This window comes from Ruditapes philippinarum, unplaced genomic scaffold (genome assembly GCF_026571515.1).
Source record: "Ruditapes philippinarum isolate M1 unplaced genomic scaffold, ASM2657151v2 ctg7842_1_1_1_1, whole genome shotgun sequence".
NCBI lineage: Eukaryota > Metazoa > Mollusca > Bivalvia > Venerida > Veneridae > Ruditapes > Ruditapes philippinarum.
Window position 1 is genome coordinate 7,616 of NW_026859864.1, and position 14,603 is coordinate 22,218.

The 14,603-nt window shown below is 34.0% G+C and overlaps 1 protein-coding gene across 1 annotated transcript; it reads right to left on the minus strand.

Moving 5' to 3' along the window:
• Window positions 1–292: 292 nt before the first annotated feature.
• On the minus strand, window positions 293–14,603 carry LOC132758146 (serine/threonine-protein kinase TAO1-like; the record flags this gene model as incomplete). The annotated part of the gene is given in 10 exon segments (XM_060749679.1): window positions 293–451; window positions 1,356–1,547; window positions 2,803–2,978; window positions 3,337–3,489; window positions 6,856–7,005; window positions 7,153–7,198; window positions 7,515–7,616; window positions 9,220–9,291; window positions 9,680–9,926; window positions 14,271–14,603. Coding segments are annotated over 9 exon segments (1,176 nt in total), but the record flags the coding sequence as incomplete, so codon positions are not given.

The following is a 14,603-nucleotide window of genomic DNA, read 5'->3' on the forward strand; positions in this document are numbered from 1 at the left end:
ATAGTACAAGCCTTTTGTGTGTATTTAAATGATACCAATTCAATATAAAATGTTATATTCCATTAAACAATGTATAATTAGTGTGTAGTTGACCCCAGTCTTAAATTTTAAGCAAAAAATTTGGGTGCTCTTACACTCACTTCTGAAGTAAGAAGTTTCTACACTATAATAAGTGTCTTATTTATCAATTTTTCAAAATATGGTAAGGAAGTATAGCTGATACATACATACATGTCTCAGTAGAAAAATGTAACAATACATAAAATAGAAGAAGATTATAGTTAATACATACACTTCTGTCTCTGGAGAACGTAATAACTTCATCATTTGTAGCACCTTGTAAACTGTTTATACTACTACTTCTACTACTGTTTGAGACACCACAGCTATTGCTATGTGTACTCTGCTCACTGACCAAACTGTTTGATTTACTGCTATCTGCCCCTTCATCCTATAAAAAACAGTATATTCATACACATATTATCTACCCGCTTGTTTACTACTAACAATTTGAAATGAAAACAAGAACGTGTTTGTTAAACACAAATGCCCCCGGCTCATATTCTTGTCAGTTTCAATATTTCAAAAAATGTTTATCCTTTCACTCAGTTATGGACAGAAAAATTGCCAAAAAATTGTAAACACAAGTTATATAGCTTGACAAAGTCATGGCATTTTGTAATTGTGAAAAATATAAGTTGCCAAGTCATTGCTCTGACTTGTGAAGTTGAAAAATATTCAACTCCATGCAAGTTATCTTCCTACCAAATATGAAATACATCTGTCATTAAATAAAGGCTGTATGGGCAAAAGTGTAAAAATCTATTTTGAGCACTGGTGACCTTGACCAAACTGACCCCTAACTCTATCCAAAGGAAGAATACCATGTAAGTTATCTTCCAACCAAATATGAAATACATCTGTCAATAAATAAAGGCTGTATGGGCAAAAGTGTAAAAATCTATTTTTAGCACAAGTGACCTTGACCCACTGATCCCTACCCCAATCAAAAGGATGAATACCATTTTTTAGTACTATTTTTAGTATTGGTGTAAAATCAAGTAGTTTAAATTTGACAAATTAGCATAAAGAAAAGAAAATAAGTTTAACTTTCTCTCATATACAAATGCTATTTATTAACATCACATTCATGTTGACTGTATTATTCTGATATTTCACATTTTTTATATTCAGCTTCAAGAATAAGTTTTTCTCTCACATACAAATGCTCTTCATTAACATGTGACTGCATTATTCTGATGAAACACATCTTTCAATTCTCCTTCAAGTTATCTATTAAAGGCTAAAACCAATTGTTCATTCACCTTTTATTTTACCCATATTTTAAAACAAACCTGTGAATTTTCAGCAGAGGAAAATTCCTCTGGACCGTTCAGACTTTGTTGATCTTCAGATGGTGTCTCGGCCATTAATATCTTCTTCATTCTACGATACTGTAAATTATCTAACTCCCGTACAGCGTCTTTTGTTCGCTGTATCAGGTCTAATATCACATTTTGTGCATCTGTCTGGTTTACAAATGGATGCTGAAAAAAAAATGTCCTGCTTTCATTTCTTTTCACTCATGTTATATCTTTTCTTCTAAATTTGTGTTATAAACAGATTCAAAATCAGAATTAAGGTTATGCAAATAAAGCTAAACAAAACTTATATCTCTGATGTTCCAATATTACTAGTTTGACTCCCTAAACTACTTCTCAATAAAACTACTAATATTTTATTATAGAATAGTACAGTTTTTCTTCCTAATAAAGAAATGTAACAAGAGCCCGGTTTGAGCCGGGTGATGCTCCCCGAATAGGTTTTGGACACAGGAAAGTATACCTCTTGACTAGCTTCAGAGTTCAAAGTGCAATAATTCCAAAATTAGGCAAGGCAGAGTTACTGTTCTTTGCACTGCACTTCTAACCAATGTGATCTATCAACCTACAAAGTTTCTTGATGATATCTCTTATGATTTCCAAGTAATGTCCCGGACAACTTCAAAAAGTAAAGATAAACAAAGGGCAATAACTCCAGAATTAGGCCTGGCAGAGTTATGATTCTTGTGCACTGCACATCTACCCATTGAGATGTATCTACCTACAAAGTGTCATGTTGATATCTCTTATACTTTTACAGCTATGTCCTGGACAAGATTTTTCTAAAAGGGGAGATAATTAAAAAATGAGGCTTAACAGAGTTATGGTTCTTTTGCACTGCACCTCTACTCAATGAGATCTATCTACCTACAATGTTTCATCTTGATATCTCTTACAGTTTTAGAGTTATGTTCCGGACAAAGTTCAAAGTGTTAAAATTAACAAAGGGCAATAACTCCAAAACTAAACAAAAAAGAGTTATTTGTCTTATGCACTGCACATCTACCCATTGAGATCTATTCACCCACAAAGTTTCATGTTGATATCTCTTATAGTTTTAGAGTTATGCCCCGGACAAGATTTTTCTATAAGGGGAGATAATTCAAAAACCGGGCAAAATAGAGTTATGGTTCTTTGACACTGCACTCCCCCTCAATGCCCTCTACCACTGTATGAAGTTTCAACAAATTATCTCCAAGGGTTTTCAAGTTATGCTCCGGACAAGACAACGGACGGACGGACAGACGGACAAGGCGCCGACTATATGCTCCCCCGAAATTTTTCGGGGAGCATAAAAAGAATATGAACTTTTATTAATAATAATACTTTCATAAGACTAACCTTAGTCAGGTAATGAAAACTTTCAAGTTTAACTTAAAATTTATTATTAACATCAAGCCAACAAAAAGTCAGTACATACCCTTAATAATTGTTCTGCGTTAGGTCTGTCGTCAGGATTTTTTGCTAAACAAGAATCTACAAAAGCTCTAAAATCATCAGACCATTCTCCACCAGCCAATGTTGGTGAGTCATTCTGCGCTATATGATACAATGCGCTCATTGCATTCATGTTAAAAAGTGGTGGTTTTCTCTCCGCTGCAGATAAACAAAATTAACTCTGAACAATTGCATGCAACAAAATTCAAATAAGATCTACATATTTTCATTTTCACAAATTTATCTATAGCAGAGAAAATTTTGTAATATTGTTTTCATACTGTTTATTTGAATGTCTAGGTAATTAATTAATGAAAAACAGTTTGTCAACATGTAATGCAACTCACAAAATTTGCAAAATTTATATATATTATGACCAGAAACAAGGTATATTCTGAATATATTCATCACTAATGCCTTATTCCGTAAGGTATTTAAATATAATTGAGTGCTTTAAAACTGTTAATACCGATGCCTAATTTAGTTATAACTTCTGAGCACACGCAAACTTTCTTACCTAATTCTATACACATAATGCCCAGTGACCAGACATCTGCTTTACCATCATACTGACCCTCATCCATGGCAAGTATCACCTCTGGGGCCATCCAATATGGCGTCCCCACGAAGGAATTGGCAGGACATGACAGTGATGCTGAACCAAAATCAGCTGAAAATAAAAAGCCACAATGCTGCAAAATCATAGAAATAGAATTACAAATATCTAACTAACTTAACATATAGGTCATCAAAGTCAGTTTTATACCGATTAAAATTTTACATGGGCTACCATATTCAACTTTCTAGATACAGAACTAAAAGTTACTTTATTTTTACAATAACTCAAATCAAATATTACACTGCTCATACAGAATTAAGTTATAAAACTGAGAAGAGGCCAGGAAAATGAGGAAATAATTAATTAAAATGACATATTAATCGCATAAGGTTATTATAAAACAAGTGTTCATACAGAAATTTGTAACAAGAGGGCCATGATGGCCCTGAAGTCGCTCACCTGTATATAGCCCCCCCCCCCACCCCTGGGCCAATTTTTACCCAAGGGCTTTTATTTGTTTATTTGAAACCCATAAGAAGATGTTTCATGCTAAACATCTAAGTTCTAGCTCATTGGGTTTTTTAAAAGAAGATTTTTAAAGTTTTTACCATACACATATAGTTAAAAACAATGACACCCCTGGGGCAGGGCCAGTTTTGACCCCCGGGCTTTTATTTGAACAAACTTTGTAGATATTTACTTAAAGATGTTTCATGCTTAATATCTAAACTCTAGCTATTTGGGTTTTTTCAAAGAAGATTTTTAAGTTTTTGCTATACACATATAAGGAAAATCAATGACCCCCCCCCCCCCGGGCGGGGCCAGTTTTGACCCCAGGGCTTTTATTTGAACATACTTGGTAGACACCCATTAAAACATGTTTCATGCTAAATATCTTAGCTCTAGCTCTTTGAGTTCTTTAAAAGAAGATTTTTTTAAGTTTTTACTATATGCATATAGGGAAAATCAATGACCCCCTGGGGCGGGGCCAATTTTGACCCCAGGGCTTGTATTTGAACAAACTTGGTAGACACTCATTAGAAGATGTTTCATGCTAAATATCTTAGCTCTAGCTCTTTGGGTTCTTTAAAAGAAGATTTTTTAAGTTTTTACTATATGGATATAGGGAAAATCTATGACCCCCTGGGGCGGGGTCAATTTTGACCCCAGGGCTTTTATTTGAACAAACTTGGTAGACATTCACTAGAAGATGTTTCATGCCAAATATCTAAGCTCTAGCTCTTATGGTTCTTTAAAAGAAGATTTTTTAAGATTTTAGTATATGCATATAGGGAAAATCAATGACCCCCCGGGGTGGGGCCAATTTTGACCACAGGGCTTTAATTTGAACAAACTTGGTAGACACTCACTAGAAGATGTTTCATGCTTAATATCTTAGCTCTAGCTCTTTGGGTTCTTTAAAAGAAGATTTTTTAAGTTTTTACTATATGCATATAGGGAAAATCAATGACCCCCTGGGGCGGGGCCAATTTTGACCCCAGGGCTTTTATTTGAACAAACTTGGTAGACATTCACTAGAAGATGTTTCATGCTTAATATCTAAGCTCTAGCTCTTACGGTTCTTTAAAAGAAGATTTTTAAGTTTTTACTATATGCATATAGGGAAAATCAATGACCCCCCGGGCGGGGCCAATTTTGACCCCAGGGCTTTTATTTGAACAAACTTGGTAGACACTCACTAGAAGATGTTTCATGCCAAATATCTTAGCTCTAGCTCTTTGGGTTCTTTAAAAGAAGATTTTTTAAGTTTTTACTATATGCATATAGGGAAAATCAATGACCCCCTGGGGCGGGGCCATTTTTGACCCCAGGGCTTTTATTTGAACAAACTTGGTAGACACTCACTAGAAGATGTTTCATGCCAAATATCTAAGCTCTAGCTCTTAGGGTTGTTTAAAAGAAGATATTTAAAGATTTTTCTTTTGGTTGCCATGGCAACCAGAGTTCTGCATGGAATTAAATTCTTTGAATAATTTTTAAAGGTGACCACCAAAGGAACATTCCTGTGAAGTTTGGATGAAATTGGCTCAGTGGTTTATGAGGAGATGTCATTTAAAGCAAAAGTTTACGGACGGACGACGGACGGACGACGGACGGACGGACGCCGGACGAAAAGCGATCACAAAAGCTCACCCTGTCACTTTGTGACAGGTGAGCTAAAAACAAATTCAATGATATTTCCAGAATCTCAAATAATTTTCGATGATACCCTAAGATGCAAAACAACAAATCAATGACAAACATTATCATATTTGATATATTATTTTTAACTTCTGTATTATTATAAAACCCCTGTCAATATCAAAGGCTGTAAAATAATGCAAAAAATAAAAATGAAAACGGAAAAATAAAATTAAAATAAACAAGAGGCCCAAGATGGCCCTGTATATAGGCCCTTGGGCCAAGGCCCATTTTAAACCAGGGGCTTTCATTTGCACAAACTTGGTAGACACCTAATAGAAGATGGTTCATGATAAACATCTAAGCTCTAGCTCTTTGGGGTTTTTATAAGATTTTTTAAAGTTTTTACTATATACATATAGGGAAAAACAATGACCCCCCCCCTCGGAGGGGCCAATAATTGACCCCAGGGCTTTTATTTGCACAAACTTTGGAGGCACTCACTAGAAGATATTTCATGATTAGTATCTAAACTCTAGCTCTTTGGGTTTTTTATAAGAATATTTTTTAAAATTTTACTATACACATTTAAGGAAAATCAATGACCCCCTGGGGCGGGGCCAATTTTAAACCAAGGTCCCTTATTTGAACAAACTTGGTAGACACCCATTAGAAGATGTTTCATGCTAAATATCATAGCTCTAGCTCTGATTTTTTAAAAGAAGATTTTTTAAGTTTTTACTATATATACATAAAGGGAAAAACAATGACTCCTGGGGCGGGGCCAATTTTTACCCAAGGGCTTTTATTTGAACAAACTTAGTAGACACACAGTAGAAAATGTGTCATGCAAAATATCTAAGCTCTAGCTATTTTGGTTTTTTAAAAAAGAATTTTTAAATTTTTACTATATACAAATAAGGAAAATCCATGAGCCCCTGGGGCCAATTTTTACCCCAGGGCTTTTATTTGAACAAACTTGGTAGACAGTCACTAGAGGATGTTTCATGCTTAAAATCTAAGCTCTAGCTATTTGGGTTTTTTTAAAAAAATCTAAGTTTTTTCTTTCTGTTGCCATGGCAACCAGAATTCTGCTTGGAATTAAATTCTTTGAACAATTTTTAAGGTTGACTACCAAAGAAACATTCCTGTGAAGTTTGGATGAAATTGGCTTAGCGGTTTATGAGGAGATGTTTTTTAAGTAAAATTTTATGGACGGATGCCGGACGAAAAGCGATCACAAAAGCTCACCATGTCACTTTGTGACAGGTGAGCTAAAAAACCCTTAAAAAATTGGTATTGATCAAATAACCTTTCATATATTTGCATGTATACCTAATTTAACAGTGCCATTTTCAGTAAGTAATATGTTTCCAGCTTTAACATCTCGATGTATCTTGTTTTGACTATGTAGATATACGAGACCTTGTAGTGCATCATGACATATCTGAGCTATCTCAACCTCCTTTAATGCCTTCTTATGCACTGAAAAAACAATGTTTATACTGTATTAGTAAAGACAATTCTTTGAAAGCAGCTTTATGCTCAACAATTGAAGATTTACTTTAACTAATTGTATGGCCGCGATTCAATTCATTGATTCACTTGATAAAATAAATATGATAAAGTTACCTTCAATAATATCCGATGCTGATCCTAAACAGTATTCCATAACAAGCTGAAATAAGAATGATACAATGAAATACATACACAACAAATGACATGAACTGAATAACTGGAGTTCATTAAGAATAAATGTTTTAAGAAATAGCTATGAATAGAACCATTCTACTACTGCAGAATGCACTTATTATCTTATATCAAAATAATATTGTAAATGGTAATCATTTATATTGTTAAAAAGGTCCTGTTACCCGACTCATCTAATTTCATCTGAAATGTCACATGAAGGCCAAGAAGCACCAGCTTTATAGTAATTGGAACGGAGAAGAGAATTATTTGTATCATGTATCTTAAACATGATAAGAACCTACCCACGCTGTATGCTCTCGAAGGTAACATCCCTTGTAATCAATGATATGTTTGTGTTTCAGTTGACGGAGAAACTTCACTTCTTTTATTATATCTTGCCATTTCTGTGGAATAAAAAAACAAACAAATGAAAAAATTTGCTATATTAATACAATTCATTAACACTGGATGTCCAAAGATCAAGGTACAGTATGGACAAGCAAGCCTGTATAAACTATTGTCCTTTAACTTAAAAGTATGACAAATTGTTCAGTCAAAGTATTTTAAACACAACAAGCCCACATATCAGAATTTCTCAATGTGTGAGCAAGTTACAGCCTTGACAAACAATAAAATAATACATTTTGACCATTGATCCCTTATTGTAACTTGATTATACTTATGAGCAAACATTTTCATTCTTCAATGTAACATATCATCTTGATGCACATGCATCCCTTAATCTTTACCTATATAAAGAATGTTACTACAGACAAACTTGTATGGATGTCCCAATACACATCAAATCAACATTGAGATAGCTTTTTACAACTCAAAGAAAAACATTTCAATTACCATAATATGTTCATAGATTAAATATCAAGGTTCATGAAAAGAACAATTTCAACTTGTAACCGACATGTTCACACACATCAGGGCATTTTCCAGCTATTTTGAGAAAAGAGCCCAGGTAACCTGCTTAATTTCTCTAATTGACTTGTCAAGCTTCCATTTCTGTCCATATCATGATAAAGATATAAGCTGACCTGGCTCAATACTGGTCAGTGGTGGCAAAGGATGATCATGTTTGATTCCAGTAGATTAAATGTTAATAAATTGTGAAATATCAAGTGGCATTTTGAGAAATTTGAAAAATATTGAAAAAGTGAAAAACTGTTTATGACCATATTTAAAAGTTAAAACAGTTTATTTTTGCTTGTTTTGCAACTTCTTTTTGTTCCCATGAGCATATTGCGAAAAATGGCCATTTACATTGAAAAGCCTCCTGTAACAAGTTCAAACTGCTATGAAACTATAAAAAATGCTTCAATACTGATGAAACTTGGCACAAATGTTGACTAGACCATAGCCTCTGTTAACAGCATGCTCAATCGTAAATTTCCTGTTACCATGGCAATGGGGGGAAGTCTCAAAATTGCCAATAATCACTATTTCGCATTGTTTTTTTTCCAAAAAAACATATTTCAAAGTGCTGCAACTTCTCAATGAATTGAGAAAAAGTGAAAGGCTTTTCAGCATTGTTTACTAGTTACCCTAAGATCGACCTCAGGCCATTTTTAGTCTGTCACATGTCCAAAATTTTCTTGGCGATGAGGGGGACTGCCGCCCCCTTCAAACCCCACAAACAGAAGGGGGCACATCCCCCTTCTGGCAACCCCTTGATGTAACATTTGGATGGGGGACGGCGCCAAAAAAGTGGTCACAATTTTTACAACATTTCTCAAACGAAAAACAGTGTTTGGGGCCTTTTTTAACTGTTTGAGGCCTCAAAAAGGGGGGGGGGGGGGGGCAAAATGCCGTCGAAACACGCTTATATAAGGGAATAGATTAATTGGGAGTCAAAAAAGTTATTTTTTTTATTGGGAATAGGGCCTCATATTGGCCCATAGTAACAGGATGTCATATTAAACATTCATTAATAAAGTCATGTATGTATCAATGGATTGAAACAATAAAAGCATTGCTGCAGTTAAATTTTAGCTTTACCTCTGCTGACTGCTTCCCACTGTATGACATTTTCTTAATGGCAACAATTTCCCTTGTAGCAGTGTTCTTAGCCTGAAAATAATAATGACATTTGCATTCTCTCCAACCAGTTTACTTTATGTTACTTCCAAAATGAGAGTTATGACATAAACATTAATGAAATGTTCCACAATTAATAAAAAAGATTTAAGAATCTGGAAATTCAACAAATATTGTTTCAGAAGAAGTTTTCAATGAACATTGACTCAACTATATGTACCAGTAAAAAAGAAATCTACATGTTTGGTTATTTAGTAACTTTTCATAAAATGCCACACTAACAATGAATTATCTAAAACAACCAAACAATTAATAACAGAAAATAAAATTCTTTGTCTTTTCCCTATACAACATTACCTTTAACTTAATCTAACAAAATATCTTGTAAGGTAAACAATTTATACACTTGATCAATACTCACAAAATAGACTGCCCCAAAGCTCCCATGACCAATCTCCCTGAGATCAACAAACAGCTTTTCTGGGTCGTCTGTTGAGAACAAGCCCGCCACCTCGGGATCTTTCAGGCTCCCTGGACGGGAGGGCATTTTGCTGGTTCAGTTGAGATCGTCTTCCAGGCAAACAGCTGTGAATTTTCTCTTTTTAATCATCTAAGAAATTATCTCCAACACCCTAACCCATGTAGAACTCCACCTTCAAGATTTCATTCTGAAATTATGCATTTACAATATTCTCAATCAAATAATTATAGTGTTCCTTACAAAAGAATAATAATATGTACCAAAGTTATATGGCATATACCTGTATAAATGTCATTTACAGACATTGAATAACAACTGAAATACATTGATCATCAGGGTTGCCATTTGGGTTGGGTTAAACGTTGCATAAACACTGTAAAGGTGCCATATGACTGTCATGTGACTGTCAACTTTCCAGTTTTACTGGATAAGGAAGACCTAAGGTGCCCTTAGAATAGAAGCATTATTTCAGGCAAAAGCAATAATTATTTACTAAAAAGATAAGTTAGGCTGCACATTACCAAAATTGATGAAGATGTGCCTATACAGCATTACAGGGTGAGATTTCCTTTAAATGTGTTAAAGAAATGTAAATAGATTGTCGGCTTTAGTGTTCTTCAATCAGATAACATAAAGCATTTTAGAAGATTATCAGCCAAGAATAGTCAATATTTTTTTTCCTTATATACCTGGTACCTAAATAAAGGACCAATTCACAATTTCAAAGCTTGTTCACAATTTCCAGAATGGGCCCAGTGCGCCTGTACCCATTCTCAATTCTGCAAAAAAAATCATGTGTACTAAATGAATTAAGCTTGTAAGTTCATCCTTTTTCCAGATTTTTTCTTTATAACAGTGATTAAAATCTCACTTTGACATTTGTTTTGTTGAATTATTAGATATTTATGTTACTGCCAATGTTGTAAATTCCTGAAACAGCAAAACTGTAATTATGCCAAACAGGGTTGGCAAAATATTGACTGCCTGGGAAAACCCAGGTTTTCCTGGGCTGGGTGGGCAATGCTCCCTAAACTGGGTAATATGATATTTTGTTGTTGTTGTTTTTCAAAGAATACTAAACATATTTACATTTATTCATAGGTAAAGTAAGCTTAAGGATAGCATTTCTGCATTTCATATACAAAAACAGTTCTGAACATCAACAACTACATGTATGTTGTGTTAAAGTGTATGCTTGTCATAAACAGGCTAAAGTACAGGATAAGTTCATCACTCTAACTCTTCCTTTCTTGTAGAAAACTAACTTGGCACATTTTTGAATTCCAAGTTTGTTTCTTTTTTTATTTCAAATAAGTGTAAAGTTTGAAAATATGTGCTGTATGGAAGCTGAAGTGGCAGGTATTCTTAAAACAGGGTTCATAGGTTTCATGTTTGATAGAGAATGAAAATTTCCAGTTACTCCAGAAAGTCCCCTTTTCTTGTTTGTTTGACTAAAGTAAACTTTTACTTGCTTTACTTGTAAAAACTTTTCACACACAGATTAGCTCAAATATAATTTAATATGTTAGGTATTTGCAGACTTCCCGAAAGTTGAAAAAAACTGTCAGACATTCGGTCTGACAAACCATGAAAATCTGCCGGACCGAAACAAAATCTGTCGGACCAAATAAAATTGATCAAAATCAAAGAAAAACTTGTGTTTGTATTTCTAAGACACTGTTTTTTATTTTTTCGCCGTAAAAATCGGCACAATCCGTACAGCGCATTTTCATCTCCTCCCTGTCATACACCAATGATTCATGGTTCTGCTTCCATTTTTCATTAAATTTTGTCTCAGGTCTATTCTTTTCATCCTTTTATTGCTGTTCTGCGCACTCTTCTGGCGTAGATTTTCGTTTTCCCCAGGTTTTGCACCTTTAGCGACGCCATTTTGTATACACATGCGGCTTGGATAAAAGCCGGACAGTCGGACCGATCCGGAATAAAAAATTGTCGGACCTGATCAAAATTTATCGGACATGTCCGTCGGACCGACGTATTTCGGGAAGTCTGTATTTGCTGGTACTATAGTCTATTATAAAGAATCATTATAGGTAATCCACCAATTTGAGCTTTAAGTAAGGTATATTGTTGCCTATACAAACAATTCTCAATTCAAGTTACTTGTTAACACCTTACTTTGTAAAGAAAATGCAAATTTAAATGCACTATATATATTCAAAACATGACATGTATAGTATTGTGCTGTATTACAAAAATTTATTACCCAGAAATGCCCAGTATCTCCCAGAAAAACCCAGGTTTTCCCAGTATTACCCGCTGGGCAGGACAATACTCATAAAACCCAGGTTTTTGCCAACCCTGAATTATTGCTAAACCAGGTTTTAATTTTATAAAACTTGCTGAATCAGTATTTTTTATAATTTCATACATTGTTGACAAAGATATTTTTTTAAAGCTGAAAAATTTCACAATTTAGCAAAGTACTGGACCCATTCACAACTGGGCAAATTTCTAGACCATACTCTAATCAAGTTGCAGTGCAAACAAATTTGATGCAAATAAAAGGTATCCCAGGTAAACAAAAAATGCCCTCAAAGAATGGTAAATTTCTTATAAGTGTGATTTTTTTTCTCACAGTACCAGACCCATTCACAATCCAGGGGAAAAAATAGCTGTCAGTGTTAAGGCTTTCTGTCAAAAGTTTGAATATTCCATATTCGAGACATGCTCATATCTATGATGAAAATCTTTATTCTTTAATAAAATTGGTCACAAGAGAAAATTTCTTTGTTACAATTCTACTGGGCGGAGACAATCAACCGGACATTTTTTGAACATTTTCCACATGGGTTTTAAAATTTTAAAGCGAGAGATAAAAAAATTTGACAGCTAGGTTCTTCTCCTAACTAACAAACTAGTTTGTTTATTTCTGATTATATTGACACTTATCATATCTGAGGCCCATTAAGGAGGGCATCAAAATTTCGTAAATTATCCACACTACAGTACCATGTGTCTGGACAAATATGTAATGACACTAATTTAATTCAGAGGATATTTTAATTTTCTTTTTTTAACATAATATACAATAATACAGCTGATTCAGGGCCGTGTACGTTATAGGGCTGAGCTGACCCTGTAGCCAAAAAAATCCAGAGCATGATCTGCCAAAAAAACACAAGAAATATAAAAAACTGCTTATTCCTTGGCATAAAGCTCACTGCAGGAATGTTAAATAAAACATAAATGTTTATACAACATTTCTGATAATGGCATTCATAAAAATAAAACCACTTTTCAAAATATTTACTTCTGCATAGTAAATATGAGAGAACTGTCAAATTTTTTATTGGAAGTGGCTAGCCGTACGGGCCCGTACGGCTAGCCAAAAGTTCTAGCCGTACGTGAGTCACGTACGACTAGTCAGGACACACTGTATTGGCTAGCCGTACGGCACTTTTCAAAAATATATGGAAGGCGAAAGTGCATATGTTAATTATGACTTTAAGCGAGGATTTTAGTCAAGAATGTTTACTTTTAGAGATTAATCGACGTGTTGGCTACAGTAAAGAATGTACGTACTTTGTCATCACAAGACGTCGAGAAAAAATAGCGTTTGGTTGCAGTTAAATAACATCAATTGAAATAGTTTACAAAATTTTGATAATAATCATTTTTTGTTTCATTAAGTTTAATTTTTAAATTGAAAAAAAAAACAACAAAAAAAACAAACAAACAAAAAAAACCACCGAAAATAATTGTTGTCGGGCTCTGATAATTGCGTCAAATACCGAAGGTATAGAGGTTTGTTCATCGTCCATCATTAAGGAAAGTTTGCATTATTAAATTATTTTTCCTTTTCACCGTTTTTTTAAATATTCTTTTTATTTATTCCCCTCCGATCATTATTTATTCGATCCCTGTGCTTAATTAACAGATTTAACAATTCATCTTTCATACAAATCATAAGCATGAAAATTAAGGACGTTATAACATGCAACTTTGACACTTAATTTTATTAAGATGGATTATACAACGCTAACTCGTATTCATTTTTTTTTTTGCAAAATTGCGGAGCATCTTTATTAAAGTGAACACACTAGGACAAATGCGGAGATTTGATTAAAATCGTCGTTTAAAGACACAAAATAACATATGCATTTTCGACTTCCATATAATTTTGAAAAGTGCCGTACGGCTAGCCAATACAGTGTGTCCAGGCTAGTCGTACGTGACTCACGTACGGCTAGAACTTTTGGCTAGCCGTACGGGCCCGTACGGCTAGCCAGTTCCTTTTTTATTTATCAATATTAAAATTAATTTAAACACTCTTAATTATAGCATTGCTGAACAGCTTACATCTATATCAATGACTTGCAAACAAACACCTGACTTAAAAATGCCATTAATTTGTGAACATAAAAAAAAATGAATTCCAAATCTTGACAGGAAGAAAATTGTTGAGCATCAGAGATTTCTTTGTGAAATTTTGAATGCATGCATGTTGCCATTTACATGAAAATCAGAATTAAAGTTCCTATTGTAAAGATTCTACCCTAAAGCTTACCATGCATTTGCAGAAGATAAGAAATTCGCATCAAATGTGTAGAAAATAACTGTCTTTTCAAACAAAACAATGAAAAATTCCTTTCCTCTTTTTTTCCAAGATGGCCGAATTTTTGACATGCGCTTTAGCGACCTTTAAATTTCTAAAAATAAAACTTATGATCGAATGTTGCACTTATTCATTTAAACAACAAATAGGGAAATTAACAGTTTATTTGGATGCAAATCCTTTACAAACATAAGCCTGAAAATATCTCCGTAAAGACAAATAATCTTCAGGAAGGTATCACATTACGTCACCGGAATAGAGCAGTACTGCAGTGAATCACAAACT